Source organism: Lutra lutra, chromosome 4 (genome assembly GCF_902655055.1).
Source record: "Lutra lutra chromosome 4, mLutLut1.2, whole genome shotgun sequence".
Lineage (NCBI taxonomy): Eukaryota > Metazoa > Chordata > Mammalia > Carnivora > Mustelidae > Lutra > Lutra lutra.
Genome location: NC_062281.1, coordinates 170,664,511 through 170,683,688, shown reverse-complemented (window position 1 = coordinate 170,683,688; position 19,178 = coordinate 170,664,511). Strand labels below are relative to the sequence as shown.

The window sequence follows — 19,178 nt, the reverse complement described above, 5'->3', positions numbered from 1 at the left end:
CTGGTTTTGAGAACTCACAAAATTCTGCCCCTGTTGCTTTCAAAGGCAAATAGTATAGAGATTCATCCTCCCTGATCATGGGCTGCCTGATGGGAGTCTTTTCACCACCACCCCCCACCCTTGCTCTGCACCACTGGCTCCCTTCTTCAGTGTGGCCCCTTCTCTTCCTTTAGTTGTGGAGTTTGTTCTGCCAGGCTTTGGATCATTTTTCTCTGTTATTTATATTGATGTGAGTGTTTTGCATCTGTGGGAGGAGGCGAGTTTCGGGTCCTCCTACTCCGCCATCTTCCCAGCTGACCTGTTTCTGCTGGTATTTCAGAGTTCAGGTACTGTGCTCTCTTTCCCCCTTGCTTTCCATGGAGTAGCAATGGAAAATTTTCTTCTACCTGTTTAAAAGTAGTAATACATTCCCATTTTATTTTTTTATTGATTTTACACAATATTCATCATTTCTGTTTACCACCACCCCCCAATTGGTATAACTACCATCTAAATCTTCCTAGTAAGACTATTATACTCTTATGTTCTTTTGGACTTCCCAACTGTGCCAAGTTGGTACTCTTCGGAGTTTTGATTTTAGATTGTTGATATACTTCATTTTGTATTCCATTGGCCCTAGCTGTTGCAGATTACAAACTTTGCCAGAGCATTTTATTTGCTCACTTTTACTTCCTATAGCTCTTCTCATGTCTAAATTTATTTTTCGTATTTTACTGCTTCTTCCAAGAGTATTTTTTAAATGGATCTTTTGTGAAAAATTCTGAAGCTTTGTATTCCTGAGAGTTTGGGGTTTTTTGTGTTTTGTGTTTCTTGTTTTTTGTTTTAAGTAAACTTTGCCCCCATTGTGGGGCTTGAACTCACAGCCCCAAGACTGAGTCACATGCTCCACTGACTGAGCCAGCCAGGTGCCCTGAGAATATTTTTTATTACATTCTCATGTTTAAATGAGTTTGTCTTGATAGGAATTTTGAGTTCAAAGTTTCTTTTCCTTTAGCTTTTTGAAAATGTGATTCTTTGTCTCTCACTTATGGATACTGTTAAGAAACCTGATGTCGGTCTGGTTCTTTTCTCTTTGTAATTGATCTGCCATTTCTCTTGGGAGCTTTCAGTTTTTGCTTTTCTTAGATGGTCTTAAATGTCTTTTACTATAGTGTTTCTGTTTGTACATTTCCTTACCTTTTCATCCATGAATTCTTTCATTGTTAATTGTGCTCAGTTTGTCATATCTTCAGATATTACCTCTTGCACTTTTCCCCTTTTCTTCGAGGACTCGCAGCTACTCAGATGATGGCACTACTACTCTGCCCCTGCTGTGCAGAGATCCCAATGGCGATCCCAGGACCCCGGACCTGAGCCGAAGGCAGAGGCTTTAACCCACTGAGCCACCCAGGCACCCCTCCAGTGTGGTTCTTGTTCCTGTTTCATATGGCTAATATTTCCCTCTACATGTATTTTGCTTTATTTTTAGTTCCTTGCCAGTGTGTATGTTTAGTTTGCTGTCCTTGGGGGCTGAGGATTTTACTCCTCAGGCAGCATCTGGTTACTTTGGCCTATAAGCTTGTCATGTTCCTTCACAGCATCAGCCTCTGTCTGGTGACATTTACTGATGAAGGGCCAGGGCCAGGGGCCAGGCTCTATCCTGTCCCAGCGAGCTTAAGAAGGGGAAAATAATGACCTCCAGATATCTCATAGTCACTGTTGACCACTCCCACCAGTAGGTGTTCAAAGATTTACCTTCATATCCTTAGAAAGCAGCAGCAACTTCCCAGCTGTCATCTACCAGCCCTAGGGCTTTGGAGAAGGTTTTTTAATCCCAAGAGTAGCCTAGCCCATCCCTTTTCTTTTCAAGATTTTGTCAGATATAGAGAAGGGACCACAAGCAGGGGGAGCAGCAGGCTCCTCACTGAGCAAGGAGCCCAATGCAGGACTCCATCCCAGGACCCTGGGATCACCACCTGAGCTGAAGGCAGACCCTTAACCAGCTGAGCCTGCCAGGCATCATGAGCCCATCCCTTTTCATCCCAGCAGAGCTTTTGGGCTGCCCTAATAGTGTCCCACTGACACCAGTGACGTATGTGACTGACGATCCCACCATGTACAGCAAAGGCAGACAATGTCACTGTCACTGATGCCCTACTTCCCAGTTTATGATGACCTTCAGTCTCCTAGGGGTTTTTACAGGATTTGGGAGGGATTTTTGGTAGATTCTGGGGAAGGGAGCCACTTCATTGTCTTAATAGGAGCCAAAGCCCATAGTATAGCTTACTATCTCTCTCACACACACACACAATCTTTCAGTTACATTTTAGGTGTCTCTCTTATATAGTTTTACAAATATATTCAATCTATTAACTTCTGTTTGGAAGTAGTGGTGGTGGTGGTTTTAATACCCAGTCTGATAGCTTTTGCCCATTTAAGTGTCACATTTTTAATGCTTTTTCCCCCTTCTTTCCTGTATTTAGTTTCATTGATTGATGTATTCTTAATTTTTTTTTCTCCCCTTGTCTGCTGTAGATGTTACATATTCTAGTTCCCAGTGGCTTTCTCAATTCTTAAAACATGAATACATGACTTAAACTCTAAAGCTAATCATCATTTTTTACTGTCCTCCTATGGAAGGATCTTAGCTTACTTTAATTTCAGTCATTACTTGATCCCCAGCCCCCCCATTTTTTGTTACTGTTCGTATTTTAATTCCTTCTCTTTATTCTACTCCCTAAGTAATATTACTGGGAACTTAGTGGGCTGTGTCCTCCTTGGGTGTCAGCTCAGCTCAGCAGTGAGAGATCTGCCATCTTTTCCCTTGTTCGACTGCCATTTCCCTTTGAGGAACCACGTCTCCCACTCTCTGTGTTAGCCTGTGCTCCTCACAGGCACACTGTGAAGTGTGGACCAGCCGCTGTGCTGGGGACTAGCAACAGGACAATGAGTAAGAGGACATGGGTGCTTTTGTAATGCTGAAGGGGTATTTCAGTGCTCCTGAGCCGGAGGCAAATGGAGGATAGCAGCATCAGTTCCTGGATTTTGCCCTTTTTATTTATTCAGCTCTGAGATGGAGGCATATCCTCAGTGAGCTGTGGCTGAGGTTAGTTAGATACAGAAATGATACTCACCTGCCAGAACAGGAAAAATCTACAAAGCCAGTAAGTGGTCAAATCCTGTAGTTCCTTCCTGAATTCTTCACAGCTTTTCTGTCACACTCAGCTCCCCAGATCCTGGTCACCTGCCCCTCTGCCTCCTCCCGTGTAGCCTGACCTGCACAACTGAGGAAGCCCATACACCCAGCCTGGAGCAGTATGAGCTTTGGCTTCTCCAATGACCTCCGACCACCTTCAGGATGGGACACCTGTTGCCTCTGTTGATGCTGCACTACATATTGTGCCTTTAGACCCACTGGTTCTCTCAAGTGTGGTCCCTGGACCAGCAGCAGAGCATCCCCTGGGAACCTAGTAGAAAGGCATATTCTCCTCTTCCACTGCAGACCTTCTCAGTCAGAAATTCTGCAGTTGAGGCCCCACAGTGTCAAGCCTCCCAGGGAATTTTGATGGAGACCAAATAGATTCTGCAGGGCCCGAGTTCTAATTCTGTCATTCATTGTATGTGGACTGAGTTACTTCTTGCTATGCCTCAGTTTCTGAATCTGTTAAAAGAGCCAATACTGCCCACCCCCAGTGGGTTTTGTTTTGTTTTATTTTTTTTAAGATTTTATTTATTTATTTGACAGAGAGATCACGAGTAGGCAGAGAAGCAGGCAGAGAGGGGGGGAAGCAGGCTCCCTGCCGAGCAGAGAGCCCGATGCAGGGCTCAATCCCAGGACTCTGAGATCATGACCTAGGCCGAAGGCAGAGGCTTAACCCACTGAGCCACCCAGGCGCCCCCCCGCCCCGCCAGTGGGTTTTTGTACACAGGGCCTTGGGTACAGTATGAATGCCACTGTCCCCTCCCCTCCCTGGGTGTCCCAAAACTGTACACCAACCCTCCTCCCCCACCCCCATGCTGTGCAGGCTGCTCCACGAACACTGCAGTGTTCCAGGGGCACGAGGCTGCCCTTACTGCTTTGGAAATCCTAAAGGGAAGTGCAGGGGCCCAGCAGTCTCAAGTCTACACCCTGAGCATCAGGACACTTTGAATCCCCTGCTTGGCCAAGGGGGTGGGGGAATGAATCATTTTTGTGTTAACAGAAGGTACAGAGAAGAGGACAGAAAACCTGCCTCCCTGAGAGCTAGAGAGGAGCAGCTGGCCGGCAGGGGGCCAGGAGCGCGCACTCCTCCGCCCAGCCAGCAGCAGCTGAGGCAGAATTCCCGCACCATCGGCCATACGCACTGACGATGCCAGGCCTGCAGCCTGCCTCCTGGAAGCCACCGCATCACCGGGATGCGCAGATGACTGGACCCATGGTACAGGTCAGCGACGCAGCACACCTGGCAGGCACACGTACAATTAAATAGCATGTTTAATCATCTCACAACAGACAGTAGTGCAGTAGTGTAAACTAAGTTTCTTTCCAAAAAGTCACTCCCCGAAGCTCCTGTTCCTCAACACTCAGAACATGGCTGAGGAACCGGTGACAGGGCCAGAGGGGTTCAGGAAGTCTCTGTTCCAAAGAGCTAAAAGTCTGTCCAGGTCAAGGTTGCCTTGCAAGTAGCCGAGAGCCCTAGGAGGAGCTGATGCGCGCACATTCTGACACACACATGCAAGGGACACACGGAGAAGATGTAGGTGGACACAGAGGACCCACAGCGGGGCAGTCACACACATGCGCTCATGCCGTCACCTTCCAGTCAGCATGTGACTGTCTCCTGCTGGCTCAGGGTGGGGGGGCCTGAGCCCTGAAGCGCTGGTCAGGAGGAGGAAGGGACACGTCTGTGACCAGCCCCGTGTCTGACACAACAGTGCAGCCAGAGGGGTCCCTCCCCATTCCTGAAACAGCCAGTCCTCCTGGAATCTCGGCCGGACACCCGCATCAGTGGTGAGGACGGGGGTGCCACTTCCTCTGGACCTAGTGAAGGGGTGCGTTCTGTCCCAAATAAGGGAACAAAGAACATGCCCACAGGCAGGCCTGGGAGCTGGAGGCTGGGAATGCTTGGTTCTATAGCCGGGTGTTGGGGGCACAGCCCGGCCTCCCTGTGCAGGCACCCTGGGAGCAGCAACACTCCGGGCAGGGAGCCGGAGAGGAGACTGGGAGCTGCCTGGATGACCCTTGGAGGAGAGGAGGGGTTTTCGAGAAAGGAGGCCCTGAGGTGAGGAGGTTGGGGTGGAGGTGGGGCTACCAGAAGGGTTTAAAGAGGAAACCTCTTCATTCACAGCTTCATTCAGGGTTCCTGGAGAATGTCTCTGGATTCAAGTACCAGCAGCTCTGGTGGAGGGGATTAGGGTGGAGTGACCAGCAGATGCTGGAAGAACAGCTGCCCACACATGGGAGGTCTGAGGACCAACCCGGCAATGCTCTGGACCCTGGCACTGCCCACCCCTACCCTGAGGCAGCAGACCAGGTGGCTACAAGATTTCCTCCCGTGGGCTCCTGGCCTTGAGTGGGGTCTGCCCGTTGGGCACAGAGCCATTCTGACCATGCAGGAGTTTGCCCTTCTCTCGGTCTGGCCACGTGAAGATGGCATCATCGCTGTCCAGCTCTGACTCGGAGCGCATCAGGCTGCTGCTCAGCATTGGGCCTTTCTGTTTGCTGCCTGCAAGAAACCAAATCCAGGGTCAAGAGCACACACCTTCCTCGGCTTTAGCCAGGCCCTGTACCCTTCTCCCAGCCTGAAGAGAAGCAGAGGGACAAGGAACGTCCCCACCGCCTGTCCAGGCTGCAAGGGGCTCCCTGAGTCTTTGTCCCAGTCCTGGTTAGCTGGAACAGTTCCTTCAGGAAAGTCACACAGTGAGTAGATGGGACCAACAGACCTGGGGTACAGTGTGGATTCCTGACCTCCGGCATCTGTTAGCTCCGCTTAGTGCCACCCAACAACATTCTCCTCGTTGAAATGTGGAATGTTTATCATCTCACCTCATGAACAGGATGGAATTCCCACAGGAGGCAGGAAAGCACAAGAGGTCAGCTCTAGAGGAGGAACTTTTCACCATGTCCTGGCTCAGCATGGATGGCAAAGGGCCTGCCCGAGTTCCCCACACTGAGGGAGGATACAGCCTCATGCCCCAGAGGGGTTTGCTCCGGCTCCATGGCGTGCGTATGGGAGGCGGAGAGCAGGCCCATGCCTCTGAGAGGTCGCTCCTACTGAGAGCGCCCGACTGGAGTACCGGGACTCCCAGACACAGCCCCAAGCCATCAGTTCATCAGAACACACAAACAAGGACCCATAAGGAACACCCAAGGTCAGAAAAAATGCTTGAGATTCTGTAAGCCATTGGAGTCACCTTCATTCTGTGTCATCCCTAAGGCTGCAAAAGCTGTGCCAGAAAAAGCCAAAGGCAGGCAGAGCCAGCAGCACAAGGAGCGGGACATGCCCAGGGCGAGGACCCAGCATGGCAGTGCTTCTGGCCCCACACCACCCACCCTGGACCTAAACTACCTCCTTTCTTAAAAAGGTGACCAGACAGGTGAGGTGTGTTTGAACCCCCCCATATCCAACAATCACTCTCCCTTTCCCCTGGGCCCACCCAGATCCCCCAAAACTCCAAAGGAGTGTTTCTCAGGATTCTCAGAACATTTTCACGTCATTCTGGGCAGAATGACATAAGGCTGACACCAGCACCCTGAGCTGCTCCAGGGTGGTGGAGGACAGTGGCAAACATAAGAGCAAGGTCCCCCAAACCCCAGCTCTGCCCCTGCAGCTGAAATATCCTCCTCCTTCTGTCCTGTGGGGGCGACCCCTCCAAGCACCCACGTGAAGCCTCCCTCTCTCAAAGCTGGCCCCGAGCCCTCCTTCCCTCATGGCTGCTGAGGACAGGAACCCGCGCCTGGCTCCACAGTAGACGGTTCTCACACGAACCTGCCCACACGAACTCCTGCTCTGCCTGGAGAACAGCGACTTCCCCCACTAACCAGTACAAGCCGGGCACGGACCAGAGCGTTTGCAGCGGCACTCCTCATAACAGCCCAAAACGGAAAGAACTCGATTGCCTGACGACCGTATACCCGCCAAAGACATTCACACAGCGGAAACAACACAGCAGGGAAAGAACAGACTCGTGCTCTACCTAACAGTACATGTGAACGTCGTAAATGTAATGGTGAGTGGAATGGGCCAAATGCAGTGACTCCATTTATATAAACCACTCCAAGATGGTAGAAGGAAGTTGGCAGGGGGAACGCAGTGACTGGAAAGAAAGGGGGTGGATTATATGGGTATGTTCACTTACCGAAAACCCATCAAGCTGTCCTTATGATCTTCTGTACATGTTAGACTGAACCACAAAAAAAACCCCACCAGTTTTAAAGGTCAGAGAGTCAAATACCCGTAATTTTATATGGTTCAATCTAATATGCTCACTAGAAAGCTTTGAAAAGTCAATAAAATAGCGAAACAAACCCCAGAACCACAGTTGCTGAATGTAAACCAGGTCTCCTGAGGGTGGTCATCCCTCAGGCCCTGCCTGGTGGCCTTGGGCGCTCCAGCTCCCCAGAGACCCCTCGTCCAAGCTCAGCATGGCTCCCGGCAGACAGGGTCGATGCCCGCTCACCTCCACACCCCAAAATGGCCTGCTAAACCCACGCTTCGAGCTGAAGAACTGCCATTCTGAGCCTAATGCTGACAGGCTCGAATCCCATTCTCCCTGTCCTGCCAGTGGCTCTACTCTGGGTTGCACCCACTCATGGGCCAAGTCTAGGACGAGAACGGGGCTTCAGCCTGGTCAGCTGCATAAGCCCAAATGCCCAGGGACTCTCACTGCTCCCTCAGCTACACATTTCCTGCACAGAAGGGCCCTCCTGGCTGTCCTCTGGTCTCACCCTGGTGACCCAGATGCAACTGGCCACCGTGGGGCTTTCCCTTGCCACAACCCCCTTTCACTGGACATCTGCCTCCTTTGCATGTTGCCTCTTCAATCCAGCACTTTCTCCTGCCCTCCCCCAGCCTTTCCCTCCACGCTATCTTGCCAAAGCAACTCCCTGTATCTCCCACCCTCTCCTTTCCCCCCACTCCCTCTCTCCTCCTCTGGAGCTTCACCTCTATCTTCATTTCTGCCGGCAGCCTTGCCCTCCAGCCCCACTCTGCTTTTCCACAACTCACTGCTCCACCCGTAAAGGACTTCTCAATAGTCACGGTCCATTTCCTCACCGCTTACTCACTGCCTGAACAATCTGCATTTCTCTTCTGCTGCCAGTCCCCATCCTACTCCAGCTCTTCAGATGACCAGAAACTTCTCTAGTGATCGTGGAAACATTCTGTCTGTCTTCTGCAGCAGCAGACACTCCTGACCATTCCCTAATGATGCCCCCCTCCCTCACTGATGGTCCTTCTCGGGCTCTTCAGTTCTGGACTCTTCTTTTGTCCCTCAGTATCCTCCCTAGAAGGGATGTGACCCACTTTTGTGTTGACCCTCATCAGTATCTAGAAGATTCCTACATTGATGCTTGGCAGTTCAACCATTCTACTGAGTTCAACTAAATTCATCTTTTCTTACCCAAGCTATCACTGCTCCAATGCCTTAATTCTGTCTATGGAATCATTCTCTGTCCCTCAGGTCAGAAGTCAGCCCTAACCTTTCCTGTTCCTCCATCCTCTTGACCCCATGCTGGTTGAGCCATCGTCACCTCCCTCTTAGACCACTGCAAAAATCTCCCTGCTGGCATCCACCAGACTTTCAAGATGACACTTCTTGTCACCATCAGAATTCTTAACTCCTTTGGCTGATTTTCAGTGCTTTTACACTTTGGTCCTTGTCAGTCTTCCAGCCTCATTTCCTCAGCCCCATTCACAAGGATCCTAACTAAACACTACTCGTCTCCAGCACTTCCTCTCCAGTACCACCCGGTCCACACATTCTCAAAGCAGCAGCTCAGTGACCAGACTGCACGTCTGCTTTTCTTCCACACCCCTTGGCCAGCACGCTCTGAACTGCATCACGTCTTCCCTGCAAAGGCACCTGGAATCTCTGGGCCTCCTTATGTCATCACCTCGCCACCATTAGGACATCCTATCGAATCCTTTCACCCATTCTTGCCTCTCTAATTCCCTCACATAGCAGTCAGGGTTTTTAAAGATGTAAGTCAAACAGATCATTTACCTCCTTAAAAAGTTGCCCGTGGCTCCCTATTGCTCTCAGAGGGAGCGCATAGCCAGGTCCCTGCTCACCTGCGCAGCACTGACCCTGTGCTTGCCATGTCCAGTAGGTCACCTTCTACTTCCTCAGATGCCTCCGCTCCTTCCAACCAGCTGGGCCTTTACCAACTCTGCTCCTTTGCCTGGACTGCTCTTTCTCAGAGTCCTTCTGTGGCTAACGCCTACTCCTCCCTTGAGTCTCAGTTCAAGCGTTCTTTATGTTCCTGTGAAGACCTTTCATTACCACATTCTGTACAGTTGTGAGTCCATGTGTTTCGTGTCTGTCTGGGAGAAGCTGCACAGGAGCAGTCTGTTGGTGGGCTCACCATAACGTCACCGGTGTCCGGCAGAGGGCCTGGCACACAGTGGTCTCAATCCATGTGCACTGAGGAGTAAGACACAGTCCCGCCCTCAACGATTCCACTGACTGGTAAGGGGACACGCAAGTAACTAGTATAATACAGGGAGAGAAATGCCAAAACAGACACGTGGCAGAGAGATGAGCACAACGTGAGCAGGTTAAGGGAGGGATGAGAAGGAGCTTTCTGGACAGAAATATGAACCAGCAGAATTCGCTGAGTAAGAGAGAGATCAACAAGGAGGAAGACCTCAGAGAAGCAAATAGATGAAAGGTCACCCAAGGCCACATCAGCCAGACCCAAAGTCAGCCACTGAAGGGTTTCAAGGGGTGGGGAACCTTTGGGAGTCATGTGAAAACAACCTTGGCTGCTATGTGGAGGGTGGACTGTGCATGTTTTTACCCCCAGACCCCTCTCCTGCTTGAGGAACCCCACACTTCCTCCAGGTGCCACCCCGCAGACTTCCCGAATCCAGCTGCCCAGGTGCAGGCCCAGACCGCCTCAGAGCATTTGTTTTCTGATGTGCCTTTGCTCCCTCTGTAGCCTGGAATGCCGAGGGCAGAGCCTGTTGTCTTGGAACGCTTTGTACACCCCTTCTGCCTCTCCTAATAGAAAGCTTTAACTATGAGTGCTGTTTCGTACTTTGTCTAAGAACAGTTCTGCTTGCCAAGTGTTTAGGAATAGCTCTACCTAGAAGCCCACAGATACTCGATGCCTACCAGGGCCTCGGTGCACGGAAACCTTGCCGACGACACCAGGCCAAGGAAGGGCGCCCCTGCCCACACCCTCACCAAAGCCACCTCAAAGCTGGCGCAGTTGGTGATTCTTGGGTGGGAGGCACCAGACAGATGGGCCCCCGTGCACCGGAGCCAGCAGGCAAGCTGCCCCCCCGCCGCCTGCTGCGGGACAGCAGCAGAGCTTGTGTGTCTGCCAAATACTGGCTAGAGGAAGATGGGAGAGGAAGGCCCACGGAGGAGGACATCTGGTCCTCCTCCAGATGAGGTGAGGAGCTGCCTCACCTTATTGTCTGCCCAGAAAGGGCAGACTGGTTAAGGCCTAAGAGACCCAGGTCCCTAGGCCTGATAACCGGGGACAGCCTGAGGAGCTGAAAGCCAGGAGGCAACCCTGAGGCAAATGAGCAGGCCAACAAGAGCAAGAGGCTGAGTCCCTTGGCAAAGTGAAGCAATCCTGAGAAGTGGCCCCAGCTCAGAGCTCATCCAGCACACGGCTTCTGACAGGGTGGTGCCAGGTCAGCCCTCCACCTTCATCAAGCAATAGACAAAACACTTTTCCAGAATGAACAGCTGTTAGCGACAGATTTAGGAGGGAACTAATGACGGCGGCTCTTCACAGGGAGAGTGCATGAATCTAGAGGCCCCACCCCTAACCCCAAGGGCCACTACCTGCTCGGGAGGTTGGCTTCAGTTCCAGACTCTCCTGATCTGTGGCATCCAGGATCTTGTACTTGCTTTTCCTCTTGGGTTTTCCTTTCTGCCTGAAAAACACAATCCCCACCGCTGCTCAAGAAGGGGGTTCTGTGTGAGACTCAGGTGGCTCAACACAGGGTGGCGGCCAGATTACGGAGAGCGCCTGTCCCCTGCGAGCTGCCTAACAGGAAGACTGTTTTTTCCCCTGTGCTTCCCAGCCGAGGGACAGTGGCAGCTGTGACTGGTTCTTCACATACTCCTCACCAGTTCCGGGAAGGGAAGGGAACTATGACTATCTGACCAAGGAGTCACCACTGCACAGTGCAAGGAAGCAGAGATTGGTTAAAAACACAGCCGTAACGGAGTACAAGCTCGCCATGCTCCCCACATGACACCTGAGGGGAAAGACGTTTGGGGCAAGAAAAGCAATTTGAGTCAGAAAGCCAACAAAACGAGGAGATGGTGGACTCCTATCCCATAGAACCATTTTCCCCAGCGTGAGATTTGAGCTGCTTTTATGTAAAGGGAGTGAGAGGAGGCTGGAGTCAAAAAGTGACTGATATCTACAGACGTCCAAGAAGGCTGTGGAACTTTGTCCTTGGTCAGTTGATCTCTAGGAATCTGCCTGTGAATCTTAAACACAGCACAGGCATTTCTATATGTACTTATCTTCTCGAGGTAGGTAGGTAGGTTTCAGGTAAAACAGTTTTTTTGTAAATGTCAGTGATTGGTATGCCCATGTGCAGGGCTCAGCACAGGTGCCTAAGCTGTAGGTCACAGCAGCAAGGGAAGGGAAGCAACATGAAGTCAGACATGCTCCGTTTCTCCCTATTAATCAAGAGAACAAGAAACTGATGCTTGAGGGGTAGAGCGTTGAGGAAAGCATTAAACCAAGCTATTAATGGTGGTAATTTTTTAAAACTGTTTTCACTTTCTGTGTTTTATGTGCAGTTAAATTGCAGGTTAAATCTCAGCTCTGCTACTAATTAACTGTGTGTCCATGGACAGGTGAGGCCATTTTCCTGAGCCTACATTTCCTTAGCTGTGAGATGAGAAAAGGGGGTTATATGCATTAAAAAAAAAAAAAAAACAAAACTATCTACAAAATATCATCCTGGTACTTGGCACAAAGTAATGCAGAAATCATACTTATCATTAATAATGAAAAAACATCTAATAAACATTCCCTAAATACCGTAAGACTAGATAATAAGATGCCAACCAAAAACAGCCCAAATGTTTAATCATGACTAACCGAAGTCCACAAATATGTGGAAACATGTAGACACATGAATCCCAACTAGAAAGAAGGGCTAAAGAATTGAGAACTCATGTGTTGAGGTAGGTGTGGAGTAGAAACACAGCCCTAGAGAGGTGAGCCAGGCGCACAGATAGGCCCTCCTGCTCCCACCTGGTCATGGCCACACTTCCCAGGCTGCGAATCGGTACAGTGACAGCCACTTGGCTGAGGGAGTGCGCCCCGGTCCTCAGGAGTAGGAGAGGGTGACGAAAGCCTTTTTGCACCTGCCTCAGGCCATGACAGGAAGCAAGGGATGCCAAGACTCAGTGTCTTCCATGTGGAAGATGCCAGATTCCTCCCTAATGAATACACAACTAGAAGCTTTAATGAATTTCCGAAGAGACTCCATCTTACCTCTTACAACAACAGATCACCGTCCAGGACAGGATTCCCAGGGCAACAACAATGACAAAGGAAGCAATGATAACATACAACACGCTCCACTCTGCCAAGAGAAACAAAATGGAGAGGGCTGTGAAGACAGAGGCCAGGAGGGTGGCCTGGGGTGCCCCGGCCTCGGCAGGTGGCTTGGCTCTGCGGACAAGGCAGCCCCACAGCAGCCCAGCGCAGGGGAGACCTTGCAGCTGTGGGCAGCTGAAGCTTTCAACCTCCTGCACTGTCCCTGCTGAGCCCGTGGGGCAGAGGGGCAGGCTGTAAGGAGCTTTCTCAGGGGGCCGGGGCACCCAGAAACCTGAGGGCTTCCATTGGGCTGCCGCACAGAGGCACTCCAAAGAGGAGGCTGTGCAGCTGATCCGACCTAGGCTGCAGTTTGCACTCAGTCGGACTTAAGCCTGGTTCTTCGTACAAACTCGCTGCAGAATTCTGCTCTAACCCAGAGCAGCGTGGAGGAAGGAAGTAAAAGTCCTCTGCAAACAGAACATACATAGAGTTCTCCTCCCTTGCTCATCTGCCTCGGAAACACCACCACCCACCTGCTCAACTCAGAACTACGTTCAGCGCCAAAGCCACTGGCACAGTGCCGAGCACAAGACTTACCACAGTTGCTGTCTCCATCCCTCAGCTGCACCTTGATGAAGTTCTCCATCCAGAAAGGGTCGCAGATACAGCGTTTGGTGAATGAATCACAGTGGCCATGGTCAGAACAGTTCAACTGGCACGCTGAAAGCAGCGGGAAAGGGGACGAGGGGCAGGAGTCAGGGCTGGCCCAATGGCTGCCAGCGCACATGAGGACGGAAGGCGCCTCTGCCCTGTGGTCTGCGGTGCCCCTGCCTGGGGGCCTCTGCCGGCATGCACGCCGCCCGGCCACGGTGATGGTCATCGGCAGATCAGCCAGCAGTAGGGAGCAAGGCCACTGGCACAGTCCAGCTGTCCTGCTTTGCTGCTGCTCCCTGGGGGAAGTTCTTAATCTCTCAGCGCCCACAGACCCCTTCTGTGCATCCCATTAATGCCAAAATAAAATACACAGTACTATGAAGGAAAGCAATGATATTGCACGTTTTTGAAATATTTAAGAATGTAGTTTTAAGCTAATAATATATGTGTGTCTTTATGAAAACATTAAGTAACCAGATCTAGCAGCAGGTCTAAGAACTGCCATAATTTTGAAGTAATGATGAGTAAAAATGACATTTCGTCATGTAATGTGCTATGAAATTACCTGTGATTTCTACTGCCTTAAAAGTCACAGGTTCAGTTAATACTACTGGGGTTTTTGCCTACCTTCATAATAGCGGGAAGTAATGGATTTCAGTTAGAGGTGGGTGAAAACAAAGACGTCAATTTTTTTCGCATTCAAGCTCCTAGCCCCTCTGACCATTGTCTCGCGGGCCCATGGAACCCAGGTAAAGAACCCCTGCACCGAGTCGGGACGCTTTCAGGACACTGCTGGTGGAGCAAAGTGACTGTCTCCATGCTCCTCGAAAACAGGAGACGAAGCCTGAGGACAGGGGGGCTGCGGGGGCTGTGGGCACTGGGTAGGCTCTTCTTCCCAGCTGCCCAGGATTACTCACTGACAGTATTGATTTCCAGAGCTCTGAATATCAGAAAGTCTGCTTTTTGCTTCCGCAGCTCACTCTTGAGCATCGCTGCCACCTCATGGCCTTTGAAGATCTGGTGGGGAGGCTCGTTTTGAACAAAAAATACCATCTTGGTGCTGCAGAGACACGCGACAGTGTGAATGAGTGGAAGCCGTGCCCAGCAGCGGCAGCTACGTTCGCTACAGAGCACCGTGCGCTGTGCTGGACACTGGGCTAACTTCTAGATTCCTTCTCCCCCCGCGAGCCAGCAAGAAAGCTGCTCTCTGTGTCCTCTCCATTTCACAGAGGACAGTGTGGGCTCGGAAGGGTTAAGTAACTTGCCAAGGATCACAGAGTTAATCATGGCAGAGCCAAATCCCAATGCTGAGATGTCTAACTCCAAAACCTATGCTTTCAGAAATGCCCTGAGTGTCCCAGCTCACAAGACGACCTATTCCAAACCAGTCACTGGAGGTCAGGAAAATGGGGATTTGTTTGGTTACTACATGTCTGCTGCCAGCCTTTAAACAGCTGAGACTGTAGTGTAAGGCTGTTGCGTTTATGTCTAGGTTACCTGTAAGACAGACCACCGTGCTCTGAAAAATGTCTGCTGTCGGACAGCATCAAAGCATTATCCATGGGAGCACCTGGGTGGCTCAGTCGGTTAAGCATCTGCCTTCAGCTCAGGTCATGATCCCAGGGTCCTGGGATCGAGCCCTGCATCAGGCTCCCTGCTTGTGCTCTCTCAAACAAATAAAATCTTTTTAAAAAGCGCATAATCCATGGATCAGAACAGCCAAATGATCATTACTACACAGCAACAAGAAAGACCCTACACAGTGGTGTGGTTGGTGCAAGACCATGCTACCCCATGTCCAGAATCTGTTTGCTTTTCTGTCCGTTTCTGTCCAAGGCAGACCATGTTTGACCTCACATTTATGTAGGCACAAAGTCTGTTCTCTATGGCTCGGTCTTCATCTCACGGAGCCCATGACTCCACATTACTCTCACAGCCAAACCTTTGCAATCAGTGGGTCACACTGGGTTGTAAGTGCATCCAAGATAGCGATCCCCTTGGCACACAGGGTGGCTGCTGGGACCCAGAGGCCCTGGATCAGTTCCTTCCAGTAAAGCAGCCTCATCAATTTACCCCAAAGTGCCCCACACGTGGCATTGCTTCCTGTGTTGGTACGATATAACCGGTTAGGAATCACTGTCATAAAAGACTTTCTGTAAGTTTGCTGCATGATGAGATGAACAGTGGGGTATTATAAATTCCAGAATCTAGAAACAAACCTTTGCCATAAAGGGTCTGTGGTTCACTTCTCATTATTTTCTCCCTGTTACCTAATCCATGCTGACAATTTCAGTATCTCTCTCTATACCAGTAACCCTCAAACCTTCACCTCTTCTCTCCTTGTCTCTCCTGAATGACCACATCTACAAAAGCTTGCTAGAATACCCACCCCACCTCTCTCTCAGGCACTTCCAATCCAACAGGTCTCAAACTTAAAATAAGCACCAATTGAGCACTCTGTGTGGTAGGGACGGTATAAACATCCTCTTATTTAATTCTCAGTAACAATCCTATGAAAGGGGACTAGCATTTTTACAAGTGCACACCAGGTTCAGAGAGGGGAAGTGCCTTGTTCATCATCCCAGAGCTGACCCTGACAGGTTTGTCTGGTGTCAGCCTTGTGCTCTTTCCCACTGTCGTATATTTCCTGCATACCCATCCTCCTCCTGAATTCCTCAACTAGGCCAATCAGTCCAAGCCAGAAACCCAGAACCACTGTGATCCTGCATCCTCTTCCAGATGCAGTGAGGGTAAGTGTGCCAGCAAACCCTTCCAGGACACTTCAGCAGCACACCTGCTCACGAATTAGCATTGTGTCTGCCCCGATCCCCACCAGCTCTGGTCAATCCAAGCAGCCACTCGCCCTGTTCCTACTCCCAGGCAGCCAGGAGAGCTTAAAGAGAAAGCCCTAGTCATCACACTCTGACCCAGTGAGCCCCAACTGTGTGCGTGTAGAGAGCTCTGAGGTTTCAGGTGCCCGGACCTCACTCCGGACCAACTGAATCCTAGTCTTGGGGGGTGAGATGCAGCTAACGGCATATTCAGTAAAAACTCCCTGTGTGGGGAGACGAACCATGCAAGACTGTGGACTCTGAAAAACAATCTGAGCGTTCTGAAGGGGCAGGGGGAGGGAGGTTGGGTGAGCCTGGTGGTGGGTATTGTGGAGGGCACGGATTGCATGGAACACTGGGTGTGGTGCCTAAACAATGAATTCTGGAACACTGAAAAGAAGTTTAAAAAATTAAAAAAAAAAAAAAAAAAAAAAAAAAAACCACCAATCTCCAGGTGTTCTGTCATGTAGCTGGAGTTGGGAACCACCACTCTCATCTCCTGTCTCTAGCTTTGCCTGAGACCTCAATACTGCTCAAAGCCAAAACCCTTTTCTGGAACTCCTATTCCCAACCTTTACCATTTTCCTCAGGCTACCCACCTCCTTCTCACCTCCTCAAAGCAGATGGCCTTGTCTCCAGTTTCAGAGACAAAACCCAGCACACTGGTACCAAAGCTGTCAGACACCATCCTGTGTGCTTCAGAATCCATCCATTATAGCACATCTGCCCGCCCTTCCTCCCCCCTCCAGAGAAAGTGCTGCTGCTGCTCCGCCCACAGCTGGGCCCCCAGACCTGCCCCCATTTGGAAGCCACCTCCCCAGCCTCTACCTTCTACTTTTCTTCTGCACCTTCCCTCAGTCTATAAAAGTGCTCAAGTATTTCCTGTCTTTGAAAGGTGTTCTTTCAACCTCCCATCTTCTCTTCAGCTCCAGCCCCTCGTTATATTTACCATCTCTGTATCCTCCAACCATGACATGAATTTGCCTTCTGTCCCCAACATCGAAGTAAAATCCTCTCACTGTACTTCCAATGATCTCCCAATCAAAAAGCCAAAAGCCTGTTTTATGTCCTCACCATACTCTTCCTCTGTGGCATCTGAACCCTGTGGCAGCCCCCACCTGCCAGCAGACTGCTCCCATTTGCTTTTCCTCCCACCTCTACTATTGGTTCCCAGTTGCCTTTGCTGGCTCTTCTTTCCTTGCCTCCTCCTTAAATACTGGGGTTCTCCGGCACGCCGGACACTCCCCCAGCGTGACTCATCTGTCCTCCCGGCTTTGATTCCTGCCTGTGTGCCATGACTCCCTATCTCTGGCTTTTTTCCCACCCCAAGTTCCAACCTATACTTGCCACTGTCTGATGAAATATCTCTACAAGTTACCCATGAGACACCCAAAATTCAACAGTCAAAATTGAACTCATTATCTTTTCTTTGAAACTGATTCCTTCTGAATCCCTAACTTCAGTAAACGGGTCCACCATCTGTGCAGGCGCGTAAACCTAAAGCCTTCGGTTTGATGCTTCATTCACCTCCACTCCCAAAGGATCCCTAAGTCCTTCTGATTTACCTCTGTTTTCTTTTCATTTCTTCTCCTCTTCTGTTATTCCATTGCCACTACCTTAACTTGGGTTTTATTACCTTTTTACTAGACTAGTTCTAGGCTCCCCAACCCTGCGTCTCTCCCTATTTTGGTTTAGCCTCCATAGTACTGGTCTTCCTAAAACAAAACAAAAACCAAATTTCCTTGCTTCAAAAACAAAACAAAAACTTCATACATATAAAACTTGAGTCCTCCCCTTCCCAAACTTTTATAAAAACGAAACTCCTTGGCTTGCTTGTGACTGTTGCCCATCTGTACAGCTGGTCTCATCTCCCCCCTTGTCCTGGGGCCTAGGAAGTGCTCTGAACCAAAGGACTTCTTCCAAGGGAAACTCTGTACTTTCATATCACAGGACCATGGCTCATGCTATTCCCCTTTCATGAATTTCCTCTGAGTCTTTCTATGCTTGCTCGGTGGAAAATCTTTGGACCACATCCTGCCCCTACTCTTCTGGAAGAATTAATTGGCCTTGCCCATGTCTCCGTGATACTACAGTCTGTCAAATTCACCCTGTATTAATGTTATATGCTTATTCTGATTGTCTTCCCTACTAGACTATGACCTGGTACCTGACACCCTGCTACAATATCTAATACTGAGTATGTGACCTGTGCTAGAAGAGACAAGTTCATTCAAGGAACAGAAACCATGAGCAGTTCTTGGTCAGAGAGCCCACTCTTCTCTACCTACCCATACTACTTCTCAGCTCAGTCGGGAAGCCCAGGGGGCTCCTGGTCTTGCCTTCTCACCCCCCCCACTCCATTGCCCAGCTACCTCTGCTCCGTGTATGGCTGAATCTTTTGCACAATGATGTCGGAATCCAGCACCCCCAGGAGGACCCCAATCTGGCGGATGAACATCCCTTTCAGCCTCTCAGTTAGCTGGCTGACGTTGACATCCAAGATGATCTCCACCAGGTGGTTTTTCCTGGGATCTGGAAAGCACGTGGATCAGTCATGGCTTTGGAAGGAGGAAAGTGAACACAGACCTGCCACTGTGCATCCATTCTGTCACAGGAGCGAAAGCAGTGAGAGCATTCGGGAATGCAACTGACCTCCTGCAAGGGGGAAGGGACTGGACTGAACTGCCAGTAATGCAATCGGGGGCTGGCGTGGAGAGCTCTATGCCATCCTGACAACTACCACACGTGAGCTGGGCATCGGGCCATAGCAGGCAGACCAGAGGTTTGGTGAAGGGAGTGGGGAAGAGAACACTTGGAGGTCTGGTCTAAAAGCTTCTGCCCTGGGGCGCCCGGGGTGGCTCAGTTGGTTAAGCGTCTGACTCTTGGTTTGGCTCAGGTCATGCTCTCAAGGTCACGAAGACATCAGGCTCCCCACTCACTGGGGAATCTGCACAAAGGTTTCTCGCCCTCTACCCCTCCCCCCGCTCTCT

General features: G+C 50.4%; 1 protein-coding gene across 3 annotated transcripts in view; it reads right to left on the bottom strand.

Moving 5' to 3' along the window:
• Positions 1–4,435: 4,435 nt before the first annotated feature.
• The window catches only part of KIAA0319L (KIAA0319 like), a 90,065-nt gene continuing 75,322 nt past the window's right edge, over positions 4,436–19,178 (bottom strand). For all 3 annotated transcript variants that reach the window (XM_047724771.1, XM_047724770.1, XM_047724769.1), the window contains exons 16-21: positions 18,561–18,720; positions 14,275–14,417; positions 13,301–13,423; positions 12,659–12,749; positions 10,981–11,072; positions 4,436–5,684 (exon numbers count right to left, since the gene is read on the bottom strand). In XM_047724771.1, the coding sequence (XP_047580727.1) occupies positions 5,497–5,684; positions 10,981–11,072; positions 12,659–12,749; positions 13,301–13,423; positions 14,275–14,417; positions 18,561–18,720 (797 nt within the window). In that variant the 3' untranslated portion in view covers positions 4,436–5,496. The remainder of the gene's footprint in view (positions 5,685–10,980; positions 11,073–12,658; positions 12,750–13,300; positions 13,424–14,274; positions 14,418–18,560; positions 18,721–19,178) is intronic.